Below are 17158 nucleotides of genomic sequence, written 5' to 3' on the forward strand. Positions count from 1 at the left end.
GACTGTTTCTAGAAAGTGAAAATTGGGAACTAGAGGGAAGGCTCCATGGTTAAGAGTACTGGCTTCTCTCCCAGAAGACCCGGGTTCAATTCCCAGCACCCACATGGTGGCTCACACCCATCTGCAACCCTAGTTCCAGGATATCTTATGCCCTCATCTGGCCTCTGCAGGCACCAGGCACATGCCTAGTGCACAGACATACATGCAGGAAAAACACCCGGACACATAAATTAAAATAAAGGAAATTTCAAAAAATGTTTATAGGGAAAGTCGAGCACAAAGTCTCATGAAGACTGGAGGGATGGCACACACGGGGTGGGACTATAAACTGTCAGTACATTTACTGAGAAAATTACTATGGGATGGAACTCATCAAAAAAAAAAAAAATAGAGCCGGGCGGTGGTGGCGCATGCCTTTAATCCCAGCACTTGGGAGGCAGAGGAAGGTGGATCTCTGTGAGTTCGAGACCAGCCTGGTCTACAAGAGCTAGTTCCAGGACAGGAACCAAAACCACAGAGAAACCCTGTCTCGAAAAACGAAAAAAAAAAAAAAAAAAAAATAGAGGAGGTCACAGAGATAGCTCGGCAGGTAAACTTCTGGCTGAACAAGACCACTAGGGGGCTGGAGAGATGGCTCAGAGGTTAAGAGCATTGCCAGCTCTTCCAAAGGTCCTGAGTTCAATTCCCAGCAACCTCATGGTGGCTCACAACCATCTGTAATGGGGTCTGGTGCCCTTTTCTGGCCTCCAGGCATACACACAGACAGAATATTGTATACATGATAAGTAAATAAATAATTTTTTTTAAAAAAAAAAAAAAGACTAATAACCTGAATTAGATCCCAGAACCCATGAAAAGATAGAGGAGAGAGCAGACTACACAAAGTAGACCTCTGACATCCAAACATGCCATGCCATGTGTGACCCACCCCAACACAGCATACAAATGCAAAATAATAAAGTTTAAAAAAAAAACTACTATATGCTCCAACTGTACCATTCTTGGGAATATATCCAAAGAAATCAAGTCGGCACACCACAGCAATACCTGCACACCCATGCATACACAACCATGGGTGCACACCTATGCATCTTGCAGCACTGTTCACAACAGCCAAGTGACAGAATCAGCCTGGCTGTCTATCAACAGATGAATGGATACAGAAAATGTAGCGTATACACACATGAAGTTTTATACGGCCGTTATTTTATACAGCAATTATGGGGTGTTGAAGGGATAGCTCCTTAGTTAAGAGCACTTACTGCTCTTCCAGAAGAACCAGGTTCACTTCCCAGCACCCACACCAGGTGGCTCACAAATGCCAGCTACTTCAGTTCCAGAGACTCTGAGGCCCCCTTCTGGCCTCTGTGAGCACCTGCATGTATTTGACACATAAACTCACACAGGAACACACACACTATACATAAATTTTGAAAAATAAAAATGAAATTCTGTCATTTATTAGAAAATTGATAGAACTAAAGATCAGGTTAAGCGGGATATGACACACACATGCACACATGTGCACATGCGTAAATGTACACGCACATACACACACATGCACACACACACACATTAAACAAATCTTTAAACCATCAAATAGAGCAGTGGATGAAGGGCCAGCCAAGTGCCACCTATCCCTTTGACACACACAGTCTCTCAGTTAATGCCACAGACCCACAACCACACCCATCAGCCGCACTGCCCATGTCACCCATCACAGCACACAGGCCTCTGTGTGTGCGTTTTATGTGGGGGTCTCCATCTTCCCACCTATGAGTGCAGGATGGGTTGGTAGAATAGCTCTCCTTCCCTGGCGTCCCTCAGTCCAGGGCCGCATGACTCGGAGAAAAAGCTGAGTGTAGGCCAGCAGCCTAACCCAGGAGCTTGTACCTGGCAGAGGCGCGTGGTACAGGAGGGTAGCAGTGGCCGACAAAACTTCTTCATGGAGCTGACGGCCGCTGGGAAGGCAGGTGCAGAGAAGATGGCGGCCACTAGGTTGATCCGCAGGATCCAGGACAGCATTTCTTCCTTGCTCCTGGGGACAAAAGAGGACATAAAAGGACTCTAGGTTCTCATGATAGGACCTCCAACCCTCCCCACACCTAGCATCCAGTCCTCAGCATGAAGTCTGGCAGAGAAGGCCCTAATACCTAGGCAAGGGCAGGAAGGGGGGGGGAGTGGGCAGGTGGGTGGGAGAGCATGGTCAGATAGGGAACTCCCATCTGGACTCCCATGAAGTAAACCCACTCCAGTCGGAACTGATGTCCCGAGAGTCCATGAACTCTAGGGTCAGCTGCGTGAGCAAACCTCTGTCCTGTCCCCACCACCTGGTCATCACTCCCACTCGGTCCCCAGCCCTCACATCCCAGTCTCCTTCATGGGAAGCTCATCTGACGTGTGAAATGCCCCGTATCTAGTCACAGAGGATGCAGTGCCACAAAGTGGAGGCCTTACTTTACAGGCCAAAGGCAGAGGGAGCCCTTGCCCTAACCTCTGACTCTGTCAAGGATTGAGTAAGTTTATCACCTCAAGCTTCAAGGTGCCCTTGCAGTCCCTGCGGGCTTCTTAGACCCAGTCTGACTCTGTGGGCCTAAGATGAGGCAAGGAGGTGGTGTCTCTGCCCAGCTTCCAGGTGACAGAGAGGATCACACTGAGGACAGCTGCTCTGGGAGACTCAGAGCAGCCATTGAGCTATGTCAAGCAGACACGGCAAGTCTGTGGCTGTCAGGCACAGCAGCTGAGGTGTCTGTCTATCCTGAGGCCAGGAGAGTTCAGCTTGCTGGGCTGAAGTGGCAGGCTGAGAGTCTGGTTGGCAACTCGGTTCTCCCCCTACTTACGGTGCCTGGAAAAGGAAGACCCTCCAGTCGGCCGTCTTCAGCTTGAGCACATTGGACTTCTTACTGTAGTCAGAAGCCCTGGTGGCCAGAGCATGGTGCACGCGGATGGCATTCTTCAAGTCACCCTCGGACAGAGCCTTGTCGGGCCTGTATTCATCCTGAGTGAGGTACGCTATGTCACCCCAGGCTGTGGCTTACAGCCCTACACATCCCATTGCTGCTTCCCTCTCCTCCTCTGCATTACCTCTACCTTCCCGGACCCCAACACGAATCACTCTCTCCTCACACTGCAGTCTGTCCCAGAGACCTAACACTAATTAATCCACTTGGCATTTCAGAGTCCGCCTCCCAAAACCCTCAAAGCTCCTGAGTCCAGGTCAGACCCTTGATAGAAGAAGGCCCTAGCTCCTCTCCAGGCCCCAGTCCTGGCCAGAAGACACTGAGTTGGGTACCACAGGCAGGGCTGGGCAAGCTGAAGAAGAGCTTTCTGGGTGAGGGCTCTGAAGCAGCCTCCATCTCACCTTCTGCAGGTACAGGATGGTCCCTTTGAGCACCGCGTAGAATTTCTTCCAGCCACGCCTCCCACGGGGTGCTGAGAGGGAGAAGCAAAGGACATGGGGCTGCAACCTTCTGCTTCAGTGACTCCTACCTTGTCACCCCCTGCCTGTCCACCCATCCGTGTGTCCCCAAAGGAATGGCCAAGGGTGGGTCCCTCACACACCAGGACCCCTCCCAGGTCCCTTCCCCAGTCTGACACCCACTCCTCTTGCCATCCATGTCAGCGTGAGTCTTCCGGGTCAGCACGCCATGCTTGTAGGTGGTAGCGCTGAGAGCCTGCGGGACATCCAGGAATGGATTGCCACCATCCAAGATCCGGGTCACCTTCTTTGTGCCTGTCCCAAACTTGTCATCCACCAGCTCAGACAGGGATTTTCTCAGCTCATTCTCATCACTAGGAAGGGACCAGACCTGAGAGCCACCTCCTGAGAGACCTTGCCCCCACCCATTGCCACAGCCTTTCCCACCAGCCGCCCCCCTGGCATCAGAATACAGCTCCAGGGACCTGACCCATCCCCTTCATCTGCAGTCCTGACCTTTGATGTCTGGTCTTTCAGGGTCTCTAACCTAATCTTCACCTTTAACATAGAGCTGGAGACTTTCTTCAAGTCTCCTTCCCCCAACCTTCCTTCTCCTCTCCAGTCCTGGGGCACTAAAGCTGTTGCACAAACCATGCCAACATGTTGGAAATAGTAGAACCATAGGGCAAGGCCCAGAAGTCCAGGTCCACCATGGGAGTCCTGGTAGAAGAGGGCCAGCTCTTCTCAGTGTCACAGTCCCTGAGATTTAGGCCTCCACACACACCCAAAGGCACAATCTTCCCTAGGGAGCTCAGCCATGGAGCTACCCTCTGAGCCTCTCACAACTTCACCAACCAGCAACATCTCCACCCCTCTTTGTGATGGTTGTGCACAGACTTCATGGGTGAAGAAGCTGGGGCATTCGCTCCTCCCCACTGCCAAAAGCAGTCACCACCCAAACATCCTCATACTGCTAGCTAGTGCTGTAGGGGACCTGTGCCTCCTGCCCTCCTGCTTCCCAGAGGGGAAAAAGCTGTCTTTGATTGGGAACTCCACAATATCCTCAGTACAGAAAGGCCAGTCACAGACACCCACAGAGCTAAATTCTACAGTGATGTAAACTTTGCACACCTGTAATCAGGTCAGAAAATAGATGCGTGCCTAAGGGTGTTGCCTAGCAGGGCAGGGGTTGACGGGGCCTGGGTTAGGATAAATCAGCACCATGGAGAGTAGCCTGCACGCCCAGCCACTCCCTCTCTGGTAACCGGTTCAATACCCACACCCCTGATCACTACTCACATGGCCCACTCCAGCTTTTCATTCTTGATGGAGTTGTAAAGCGTCTGAATCAGGGCGGAGAAAGGGGAGGGAGAGAGGAGTTAAGGTGTATTCAGAGAAATCCCCGTGTCTCTCCAGCAATGTGGCCGTGGCGAGGGAGCACCTTTGCATTAGAGGGTAAAGTGGGGGCTTGACTCATACTTGTTCGATGTCAGTTTATGAGTGAGTGGTTAGGTGGGTGTATGGATGGATGAAATTTCGTTATGCAGTCACTACTGTCTGTCTAGCCAGGAGGTTGTAAGCGTCCCAAGGTCAATAATGTCTACCTGTTCCCCACTGAATCCTCAGTACAAAGTCTAGAATGTCACAGGATGGGTGGATGGATGGGATGTTGGGAAGTAAATGAATGGATGTCAGAAGGGATTAGTGGCTGGCATATAAGTGTTTGGAAGGCTGGAAACATAGCTCATCTAAGAGAGTGCTTATCCAGAGGCGTGAAGCAGGGGATTTGATGTCCAGAACCACATAAAACCAGCATGGTGGCACAATCTTGTAACCCCAGCACTTGGGAAGTAGAGGCAAGAGGACCAGAAACTCGAAGTCATCTTCAGCTACATAGTTAGCTGAAGGCCAATCTGAGCCACATGAGACCTTGTCTCTAGAAAAAAAAAAAAAGTAACTTTTGGGGATACAGGAGCCGGTGAGGGATAAATGGGTGGGTACACGAGTAGGCAAGTGGTTATATGGATGGGTGCATCCATGCGTGAGGAATGTGTGAAGATTGAGAAGCAGGCAAAGAATGAAGAAGCAGAGGAAGATACGTGAGTGGATGGGTGATGGTTTGATCTTGTTTTGTTGTTTGTTGGTTTTTGTTTTGTTTTGTTTTTTCGAGACATGGTTTCTTTGTGTATTTCTGACAGTCCTGGAACTCTCTCTGTAGACCAGGCTGGCCTCAAACTCAGAGATCCATCTGCCTCTTCCTCCCAAGTGCTGGGATTAAAGGTGTGTGTCACCACCACCCAGCTTGATCTTAAAGATATGTTCTCAACAGGTACTTCTTGATGGTAAAGCAGATAATTATAGCAAAAAGAGAGGGAGAGACGATGTTCTCTTTTAGTTTCTGTAACTGACACATAATAATTGTACATGTCTTCCTTCAGATTTGCCATTCAACTCCCCTCCTAGGACCATAAGGATATTAAAAGACTATCTAAAAATAAACTCATCATTTATACATACCCCCAAAATACATCTGCTCCTCTTTATCCAAGCCAAAACTTCACCATGGGCCTGTCTTAAAGGAAACTGATTTCTTTCATTGCTGGTAATGGAGGAATGAATGAGCCTTTCCCTGTGGTTATGTTGGTGGTAGTGGTGGTAGTAGTGGTTTTTATAGTGGTAGTGGTGGTGATGGGGGTGTGGTGGTGGTTATAGTTGTGGTGGGTGGTGGTAGTGGTGGTTATGTTGGTGGTGGTGGTAGTGGTGGTTATGGTGGTAGTGGTGGTGATGGAGGTGTGGTGGAGGTGTTGGTGGTGGTTATGGTTGTGGTGGAGGGTGGTAGTGGGAGTTGTAGTGGTGGTTATAGTGGTAGTGGTGGTGATGGAGGTGTGGTAGTGGTGGTAGCGGTGGCTATGGTTGTGGTAGTGGTGGTAGTGGTGGTTATGGTTGTGGTAGTGGTGGTAGTGGTGGCGACAGAGGTGTGCTAAAGGTGTTTGTGGTGGTTATGGTTGTGGTGGGGGTGGTAGTGGTGGTTATGGTGTTGGTCACGGGTGGCAGCCATAATGATTGGTGGGCGTGACAGCTATTGCTGTGATAGAAATGGTGGTTGGGGCACTGAAATCAGAGTACACAGAGCCTCACCATCTATCTTTCTTAGAGAAGACAGAACAGCCAACTGAGGAACTGAGCAGTCTCCAACTCTGCCCCAGAGTGATAGGGCCCTGGTTGCGGTGCTATGGGTCGAGAATGTCAAGACTCAATGGGGCAAAATTTCACTCCATTCACATGGAGCAGGGCAAGGGGCAGGAGGACCTTTAGCAGATACCTTTAACAGGTCTTTGGCAAAGTCTTGGCCATCATTCAGCTGGTCCAAATTGGCAATGAATTGCTGGCAGGACATCTTCTTGCCAATGTTCTGTCATGGAGAAATGGTTCTGCCTGAGAGTAGGGAAGAAGGCTGGTGTGGTCCACACCCCCTCCCCTGCCCAGCCAGACAGGATGAGGCAGCATTGAGGCAGTAATGGAAGTAAAATTGCCTGGCTACTCCTTCACCTCCAAGGATTTACAAAACTTTTTTGCATTCAAAAATCTATTTGATCCACAAGCAACATGAAATTTAGAGAAGGAATCTGGTTGGCTGAGACTGCCAGGTGCCTGCTCTGCCCTGGGCATCGGACGTGACATGCATTATCTGATCTCCGTGTCTGAAGGATGAGAAGGTGATGTGGTGTGCGAAGGAAGTGGGCAGGACCAGCGAGTCTGACATCAAAGCCCATGCTCTCACCCGCTCTCCCACTGCTAACTCTCCCGAGGTCACTCAGCACCAGGACTTGAACCCAGGCATCTTGGCTACTGAGCAGCTCTGTACATTCAGCCACAGTCGCCTCACCCTCTCACCTGTACCTCCCAGAGGTAGGGCAAGTAAGGGAGAGCTTGGTCTCGTGAGATAAAAAAACAGTTACCACCAGCACGCGTGGGCAATCCATGTTGAGCTAGGCTGGTAAAGAGCTAGGGATGGATGGCTGTACCCCCAATTCTGTCTTTTGTTAACCTCTCACTAGTAGAAGGGCTCAAGCCCTCTAAGCCCACCAGCTGGCATTCACACTTTCAGAGTATCCTTGGAAAAGCCCTACTGGAGGAGCCCTAGGCAGCACTTCAACGATGGAAGGATTTGTGAGTTGGCGTTTGCTATGAGGCAGTGTTTCCATTTTGCTATGGAATGGTAGCTTCCCATGATGGGAATCTATACATACATACATACAAGAATATTATAGTACAGCAATTTTATTTTCACACTCCAGAGTCTTGAACATGCTCATGTGTACAGAAATTCCCCAAGGACAGACTTCCATGTGCACTGCCCCAGACTTTTTGATGTTGTCATTACTTTAACAAAGAGCCTCTACTAACTTGGGGCAGGGCAGCCACATACCACAGAAATAATGTGGAGTGTACTGTTTACTGTTGCAAGGCGATCGTGTATGTGTGTGTGTGTGTGTGCGTGTGCGTGCATGTGTGTGTGCATGTGTTTGTGTGTGTGAGTGTGTGTATGCGTATGTATGTGTGCGCACGTGCATACACGTGTGTGTGAGTATGTGTATGCACGTGTGTGTGAGTGTGTGTGTGTTTGGCACAGGTCTCACCACGTAGCCAAGGCTGACCTCAAACTTGAGATCCTCCTGCCTCAACCTTCCAAATGTTTTTTGTCAATGTGACACCAGCTAGAGTCAAGGAAACCCAAGCTGAGGAAACGCCTCCATTGGATTGTCCTGCGCTACTTGATTAATGGTGAATGTGGGTGGACCCAGGTCATTGTGAGTCCTTGAACCTCTAGGTAGGTGTGTTGTGTAACAGTTTCCTCCAATATTAAAATTTCATCCTTCAGGAAAGCTCCTTAAGCAGGAAGGTAAACGACTCAAACTAGTTTCAGGAAGTCCCTGAAACTGACCAGACTCATTGGGCACCTCCCTGCCAGAGCAAACAGTAAACGCTGACAGTCCTTCTCAGATGAAGCCAAGCTGCAAAGACTCTCAGACAAGCAAAGCTGCCAAGACTCTTAGGTCAGTCCAGCTGCCTGGAAGAAGCAGAAACAGTCCAGCTACCTAGAAGCACTTAGATTATCTAAGACACCTGGAGAGACACCCTCCAAACTACATAGCTGCCTGTAGTTTTATGTTTATGAGCCCACCCCATACTGAGGTGGGCTTTAGTAATGTAGATGTTTTTGAGTTATTTCTGTTCCTAAAGAACCTCTCACCCATATTTCAGTAAGTAACCCCTATAAAAATTCTTGATACCCCAAGTTGGACTTTGGTGGGACCCGTACTTTGGTCTGTTGTGGGTTTCCTATCGGGGTGAGCAGACATGTATGTTGTGCCACCCCTAGGAAGTTTTGCCACACAACAAAGTGGTCCTGGATTGTATAAATAAGCAGGCTGAGCCGGGCGGTGGTGGCGCACGCCTTTAATCCCAGCACTTGGGAGGCAGAGGCAGGTGGATCTTTGTGAGTTCGAGGCCAGCATGGTCTACACGAGCTAGTTCCAGGACAGCCAGAGGTATACAGAGAAACCCTATCTCAGAAAACAAAAGCAAAACAAAATAAAAATTCTTCCATGGCTTGTGTTTCAGTTCCTGCCCCCAAGCTCCTGCCTTTGTGTCCCCAATGATAGACCGTAACCCAAATAAATCCTTTCATCCCCAAACTGCTTTTGGTTACTGTCTTTATCATATCTCTAGAGACTGAATTAGAACAATATATATAGATATAGATATAGATATAGATATAGATATAGATATAGATATAGATATAGATATAGATATGCCACTGCACCCAGGTAATGTAAGGTTTAATATATAGCTGATGAGAGTTTTCTTAACTTCTTCCAAAGGGTTAAAAAGAAAAGATCCTATGTGTGCCTTGATATTTTTGTCTGTTTCTGTGTATATCCTTATATACACATTTCCTGCATACAGATGTAAGCATAGCTGTGTCCTTGGCATGTGCAATAAAAAGACACAAAGACATGAGGAAATACTGTCTTAGAGTTACACACACACTGAACCTTCTCAGCTACTGAGAGGACAAAGTCAGAAGACATCTGGGTAATGGGCTGGGGGTGTAACTGGACTGGTAGAATACCTGCTTAGTTAGGGTGTGTGAAGCCTTAGGTTTGCTCCATAACACCACATAAACTGGGCATACTAGTATATACCTGTAACCCCAAAACTTGAGAAGAGGAGGTGGGAGGACCAGAAGTACAAGGTTATCCTCAGCAGTAGAGTGAATCTGAGGCTAGCCTGGGCTACATAAGACTCTGTCTCAAAAATAAATAAATAGCCTTTTAATCTTAATAATGACATATCCTTGTTACAAAGGATACCTTCCCAATAGAAACAACTGTAAAAGGTATGGAGAGATGGTTCAGAGGTTAAGAGCAATTATTGCTCTTCCAGATAACCTGAATTTGGTCCCAGCACTCACATTGGGTGGCTCAGACCTTCTGTAACTCCAGGAAAACTGGTGCCCTCTTCTGGCTTTCACAAGCACGCACATGTGGCACACGTGCACAAAGGAGTGTGTGTGTGTGTGTGTGTGTGTGTGTGTGTGTGTGTGTGTGTGTGTATACACCTAAATAAGAATTAGTGGGAAAGTTTTGGCTGAAATATTCATGGAACACCTGTATGAAGACACTGGACAAATACGAAGCAGACATCAAGGTTAAGTTCCTGCCTATCTGGGAATGTAGAGAGAGCCCTGAACTGGGAAACTTTCCTCTTTGAGGCACGCCCTTAAAGAGGAACCAAGTGACCCTATTGGAGTTCAGAGCTTACCAAGGGCAAGGGGTCCTGAGAAATACCTCAGTCATATGTCAACATGAAAACTGGAACAAAGAAGGGAAAGGCTATAATGAATTCAGTCAGGAAGAAAATGATTCCAGATGAAAGCATGGGGAAACAGGAAGTGTGAAGCCAGAAGAAGCATGGGGAAACAGGAAGGGTGGAGAAGTAGGAAGCATGGAGAAACACGAAGCTTGGGGAGTCAGGAAGCATGGGGAAACAGGAAATATGGAGAAGTGGAAAGCATGGGAAAGCAGGAAGTAGGAAGTAGGAAGCATGTGGTGGGGGAGAATGAGGAAGCAGGAAGCATGGAGAAGCAGGAAGCTTGAGGAGTCAGGAAGCATGGGGAAACAGGAAGTGTGAAGTTGGAAGCATGAGGAAATGGGAAACTTGGGGAGGCAGGAATCATAGGGAAACAGGAAGTGTGAAGTTGGAAGCAAGAGAAACAGGAAGTTTGGTGTTAGTTCCCACAGTGGCCGCAGCCTGCTTTGCTGCCGAGGCAGTTACACCTGTCACCAGGTGCCTGTCCGCCGTCAGCTATGCGACAGGTGCATCCCTTAAAAGTGTCCTCTGGTCACAGCCCGCTCTTTGTCTCTCTTACTTCTCTTGTCTTCCTTGTCTCTCGCCTCTCTTCTTGTCTGTTCTGTCTCTCTGCCTGCCTCTCATGTCCCCACTCAGACACAGCCTTAAGCCCTTTCACCTCCCCCTCCCGTCCCCCAATAAACCCCTGTGCTAACTCTGTTGTGCACGGCCCATTTGCTTAGTGGCATACCTTGGCAGGACCCACCAAAAGGCACCCATTTTTATCTTTCTTTTTAAAATCATTACCGCTGGTGAATCAGGAAGTGTGGAGACGTAGGGAGAGTGGGAAAAAGGAAGCATGAGGGAACAGGAAGCTGGAGAAGAGGGGAGTAGGGGGAGTTAGGGAGCACAGAGAACACTGAAAAACGCTGAGAGCAGGGAGCGAACTGAGGTGTTTAGGTGCCACCTGGCTCCAGAAGTGATAAACACACTTCTAACAAGTCAGAAATGTACATCATAAACCAGAAAAAGAACTCCGAGGCCTGGGTATGTATAGTTCAATAGTAGAGTACTTGTCTAGCTTGTGCAAGCCCTGGCTCAACTCCAGCAACACAAAAGGTAGGTTTTTTTAGAAAAAAAGTTCTGCAAGACCCCCCCCCCTTTTAAAAGCACTCAGTGGGCCTTTTGCTAGTGACCCACTGAGCCGTCAAGAAGGGGCAGAGTGAAAACACCACTTTTGGGTGAAGTGACAACATGGTGTATTGTTTACTTCAATCGGTGCTGTGACAAGATAAAAAAATTCTGAAAGAATTCACAAGTAAGAAGATAACGAAGGAGGAAAACAGAAATCTATTTTTAAAAAAAACCTAAAAAATCTAAAACAAGACAAGAAAGGAGGGAAATATATAATCCCTGCACCTGGGAGGCAAGAGGTAGGAGACTCTGTGAGTTCAAGACCAACCTGGACTTGAGTTTCAGGACAGCCAGGATTACGTAAAGAGACCCTGTCTCGTAGATAGATAGGTAGATAGCTAGATGAGTCCTAATCAGAACAGGAAAAAAATCCAAATTAAAAAGGAGGAAGTTCTTCACCGTTTGTTGTAGATGCCATGATTTTATCTGCAGAAAATGCTAGATGGGGCTGGAGAAATGGCTCAGTGGTTAAGAGCACATACTGTTCTTCCAGAGGACCTGGGTTCAATTCCCAGCAACCACATGGCAGCTTACAGCTGTCTGTGACTCCACAATCTGACACTCTCACACAAGCATACATGCAGGCAAAACACCAATGTGTATGAAATAAATAAATATGTAAAATTTTAAAAAATTTTAAAAAGAAAATGCTAAAGATCTAGAAAAAGCATTAAAACTAATGAATACATTTATTGAAGTTGCAAAATACAAGATCAATGTATAAAATCAGTTATATTTCTTTTTCCAAGATTTTTAAACTGTTATGTGTTAGATCAGGTGTGGTGGCACACACCTTTAATCCCAGCACTTGGGAGGCAGAGGTAGGCAGATCTCTGTGAGTTTGAGGCCAGTCTGGTCTACAGAGTGAGTTCTTTTTTTTTTTTTTTTTTAATTTTTGTTTTGAAACAAGGTTTCTCTGTGTAGCTGTGAGAAATCAGAAAATAAAATTTGGGACAACAGCATCAACAAGAATAAAATGGCCGGGCGGTGGTGGCGCATGCCTTTAATCCCAGCACTCGGGAGGCAGAGGCAGGCGGATCTCTGTGAGTTCAAGACCAGCCTGGTCTACAAGAGCTAGTTCCAGGACAGGCTCCAAAACCACAGAGAAACCCTGTCTCGAAAAACCAAAAAAAAAAAAAAAAAAAAAGAGAGAGAGAGAGAAAGAATAAAATGAGGAAATGGACCGGTCCAGCACGTGTCAGTATGAGGACGCATGTGAAAGCCAGCATGGCTGTGCACATGTACACGTGCAGCCCTAGGGAGACGGCAGGAGGATCCCTGAGGCTGGCTGGCCAGTCTGTTTGAATCCCTGAGCTCCAAATTCAGTGAGAAACACTGTCTCAACAAACAAGGGGGAAAGTGACTGAAGACTGGCCTCCAGTGATGTCCACCTCTGACTTCCATACGCATATGCACAGGTGCGTACACACACGCGCACACATGCACACCCCTGCATGCGCACACACACACACCCTACGCACATCACACACATACCCCCCCCACACACACACACACACTGAATAAAATGAACTAGACATAGTGCTTCCCTCCTAGAATTCCAGCAGAAGGAAGGGTAAGGCAGGAGGATCATGAATTCAAGACCATTCCAGGTTACATATTGAGTTCCAAATCAGCCTGGATACATGTGATCTTGCCTCAAAAATAGATAGATAGATAGATAGATAGATAGATAGATAGATAGATAGATAGATAGATAATAAAATGCCAATACATTAACCAAGAAAGCTGGGGTCGGGGGCTCAGGCCTGTAATTCCAGCACCCAGGAAGCTAACACAGGGAACCCATGGTGAGCTTGAGATACTCTGAGCTACACTGTAAATTTAAATTCCAGGCTCTGAGCTACAGGATGAGACCCTGATTCAGATAAAATTCAACCAAGGAGATGAAAGGTTTGTATACTCAAAACTACAAAAGAATTCTAAAACTAACTAAGAAGGTATAAATCCACAGAAGGATGTCCTTTGTTCATGGATTAGGAAGATTTAGCATCTAAAATGGCACTTCTCCCCAACAGACCTGAATACTCAAGGTGATTGCCATCAAAATCTCTCTGTTCCCCCCATCCACACACATGCCCACACACACACAAACACAACCTCCCTCACACACATCCCCCTACACCCCACATACATACACCCACACACACACACCATACACACACACTACACATACACACACACCATACACACACATACTACACACAACTACACATACACACATCACACACACTCCACACACACACCATACACACATACTACACACACACTACACATACACACACACCATACACACACTACACATACACACATCACACACACACACCATACACACATACTACATACATACTACACACACACTACACATACACACACACCATACACACACCACACATACACACATCACACACACCCACACAGGAACACACCACACACACACCCGTACACACACACCACTTCTTCAGAAATGCCAAGGTCCATCCTTCCATTTTTATGTAATTGCAAGAGATCACCCCCCTCACTTAGTCTTGAGCAAAGAATAGACCTCACCCATCAAACTTTCTGACTGGGAATTTACTAGAAAGCCACCGTAGTGAAAACAAAGAATAGAGCTACAGAACGGAAGTAAACTTCACATCAGGAGATAAACCCACAATTATTGTCTGAGATAAGATTTCTTATACCTGGGCTGGCTTCAAACTCACTATATACACCAGGCAACCTTGGACTTCTGATCCTCCTGCCTCCACCTCCCAAGTGGTGAGATCATAGGTGTAGGTGACCATCAGTTTTGTGGACACTGAGGGCCTCAAATGCTAGACAAGTGCTCAACCAGCTGAGCTCCCCAGCCTCAAACTTACAATTTGCAACCAACCAATTTGGTGCTGTTGCTGTTGCTGTTGCTGGAGATAGGATCTATTGTAGTGCAGGCAGCCTCAAACTCCAAGTTCTGCCTGCTTCGACCTCTTGAGTGTTGAGTACTGATACATAACACCACGCTTCCCAGAAGACTAGATCTTAACAAGCCTGCCAAGACTGTCTGATGGGGAAATAATCTTCTGCATAAATGATGCTGGGACCAGAGATATCCAAATGCAAATGATTGGAGTTGAATGTATCTCGCATTGTATGTCTGTACTCAGAATAGAATTTAAAACTGAGCATAGGGCTGGGGCTCAGTGGGAGAGTGCTTGCCTAGCACATTTGAGGCCCTAAGTTCAACCCTCAGTGCTGAAGAAAAAAAAAAAGAAAAAGTCAAAACTACATAGAAGGGCTAAAACTTGGAAGAAAACAGGGCAAACCTTCACGACCTGGACCGGGTGATGGTTTCTTCTTATGTTTGTTTGCTACAGGGTCTCACTATGTAGCCCTAATTGACCTAGAACTCAACATATAGACCAAGCTGACTTCAAGCTCCCAGAGGTACCACCTGCCTCTGCTGCCTGACTACCGAGATTAAAGGCATGCGCCACAATGCTGGCAATGCTTGTTGACTCATGATGCCCAATGCACAAACCAAAAGAGAAAGTCGCGGGGCTGAGGCAAGAGCACAGTCAATAATGCACCTGCTGTGCAAGCGTGAAGACCTGGGTTCGATCCCCAGCACCGTGTAAAAAGTCTGGTCTGGTGGTGCATGCCCTAATCCCAGGGCTGGAGAAGAAGGGACTGGAGGATCCCTTGGGCTTCCTGGCCAGCCATACTAATGTAATCAGTGAGTCCCAGGTCCTAGTGAGACCCTGTCTTTAGAAAGAGATGGATGCCTCCAGAGGAATCACATTGCAAACTGACTCTGGCCTCCTCTACACATAAGCACACACAGGTTCACACACAGAGAAGATAAATTAGTCGTTTAGATTTAAAAACTGTTCTACATCACAAGAGATTGAGAAGGAACGCGTGAACAACCTGCAGAGGAGGGAAACACTGCAGGTCGGACGCCTGATGAAGGCCTCGTGTTCTAAACACAGAAAGCCAGCCGGATGCGACAACAAAAACAGCCATTTGAACTGGACACAGGAGCCAGGCCTGGTGCTCGCCCATCAGCCGGCACTTTCAAAGGCTAGGTCAAGAGAGCTGTAGCTGTACAGCCAACGCTACAGAGTAAGAGAATAAATACAATAAAGTGGGCAAAGGACCTGAGCAGACATTCCAGAGAACACACAAATGGCCATCAGGCACATGGGAAGCAACGCAGTACTGTAGCCATGGAGATAGGTGAATCACAACCTCAGCAGGGCTGCCATTGCTGCTCAGAGGTGGAGCTCTTACCGGGCATGCTCAAGAGCCTCGACTCACTCCGCAGAACCAAAGTCAAACTGAAAAACTGAAGTAGTATTTCATATCCACCAAGATGTCAAAAGTATCTTCAACATGGTATAAGAAAGGTTAATGCCGTTGACAATTGGAATCCTTACGTATTTCTGGAGGGATAGGAATTATTTAGCCAATGTGCCAGACCTTCAAATATAAAAATATATAATTCAGCAAGTCTGCCTTGAGCATATACCCAAAAGAAATGAAAAACTAAGGACCAGCAAGATGACTCAGCAGGTGAAGATGCTGCCAAACCTGTTCTTCTTAGTTCCAACCCTAGAAGACCACATAGAGGAAGAAGAGAATCAATTCCTGCAAGGTGACCTCTGACCTCCACATGTACCCAACATATGCACACACAGATTTTTTTAATAATTAAATAAAGAATTGAGGCAGGTGTGATAACACGTGTCCCTAATTCCAGCACTTAGAAGACAGAGGCAGGCAGTTTAGAACTCTGTAAGTTTGAGTCCAACCTGATCTACATAGCAAGTTCCGGGCCAGCCAGGTCAACATAATGAAACCCTGTCTCAACAACAAAAATTTGAGAACAGGTGTATAAACTAAAACTTACACGCAAATTTTCATAACCCCACATGCATATCCATAAATGTGGCCTATCTATGCAATGATAGATATCCCTAAACAAGAATAAAGTACTAGCCGGGCGGTGGTGGCACACGCCTTTAATCCCAGCACTCGGGAGGCAGAGGCAGGCGGATCTCTGTGAGTTCGAGACCAGCCTGGTCTACAGAGCTAGTTCCAGGACAGGCTCCAAAGCTACAGAGAAACCCTGTCTCGAAAAACCAAAAAAAAAAAAAAAAAAAAAGAATAAAGTACTGACTGACACATGCTACAACATTGAACCAGCCTTCAAAACTTTATATCAAGCGAAATAAGGCTGACACGGGAGGCCAGGTGTGCGATTCCACCCACATGAACTGTCTACAGGAGACAGACCCAGGCAGGGGCAAGCAAATCCACCAGGGACTGGGACAGTGAAGAGGAGGAACTGCTGGTAGTTTTGAGGCTGATCTGAGAGTGAGGGAAAGTTCTGGAATGCATCAGTAGTGGGTGCACACCTCCGGGCACGCGCTCACTGCCACTGCCATCTGCGTTAGGTGGTTGAAACAGTCAGCTCCCACTACTGTATTTCACCACAATGGGACTAATCAGTGAGTGTACACGAGACTTCCATGACACGGAACACATGGCCTCATTGCCATAGGGGGACACCTAGTCACTAGAGAACACACCAAATCAAACCCTTCATTACAGCCCATCTCTCTCTAGGCCAAAAAGCAAGACTCGCCAAGGTGTGGGGGAACAAAGAAGCCATACCAAAGAAGTTATTTGCTT

General features: G+C 47.3%; 1 protein-coding gene and 1 non-coding gene across 3 annotated transcripts in view; one reads left to right on the plus strand and one right to left on the minus strand.

Moving 5' to 3' along the window:
• Nucleotides 1-17158, minus strand: part of Psd2 (pleckstrin and Sec7 domain containing 2) — a 49123-nt gene that overhangs the window by 3424 nt on the left and 28541 nt on the right. The window contains exons 8-13 of one of the 2 annotated variants that reach the window (XM_057789107.1): nucleotides 6741-6830; nucleotides 4718-4761; nucleotides 3602-3792; nucleotides 3362-3432; nucleotides 2841-2998; nucleotides 1894-2038 (exon numbers count right to left, since the gene is read on the minus strand). In XM_057789107.1, coding sequence (XP_057645090.1) covers nucleotides 1894-2038; nucleotides 2841-2998; nucleotides 3362-3432; nucleotides 3602-3792; nucleotides 4718-4761; nucleotides 6741-6830 — 699 coding nt within the window. The remainder of the gene's footprint in view (nucleotides 1-1893; nucleotides 2039-2840; nucleotides 2999-3361; nucleotides 3433-3601; nucleotides 3793-4717; nucleotides 4762-6740; nucleotides 6831-17158) is intronic. The other variant, XM_057789106.1, reaches the window with a different exon arrangement.
• LOC130887117 (small nucleolar RNA SNORA21) lies at nucleotides 11431-11565 on the plus strand. The gene has a single exon (XR_009058343.1). It is a non-coding gene; the product is annotated as a small nucleolar RNA SNORA21 (small nucleolar RNA).

The sequence above is a fragment of the Chionomys nivalis genome, chromosome 14 (genome assembly GCF_950005125.1).
Source record: "Chionomys nivalis chromosome 14, mChiNiv1.1, whole genome shotgun sequence".
Taxonomy (NCBI): Eukaryota; Metazoa; Chordata; class Mammalia; order Rodentia; family Cricetidae; genus Chionomys; species Chionomys nivalis.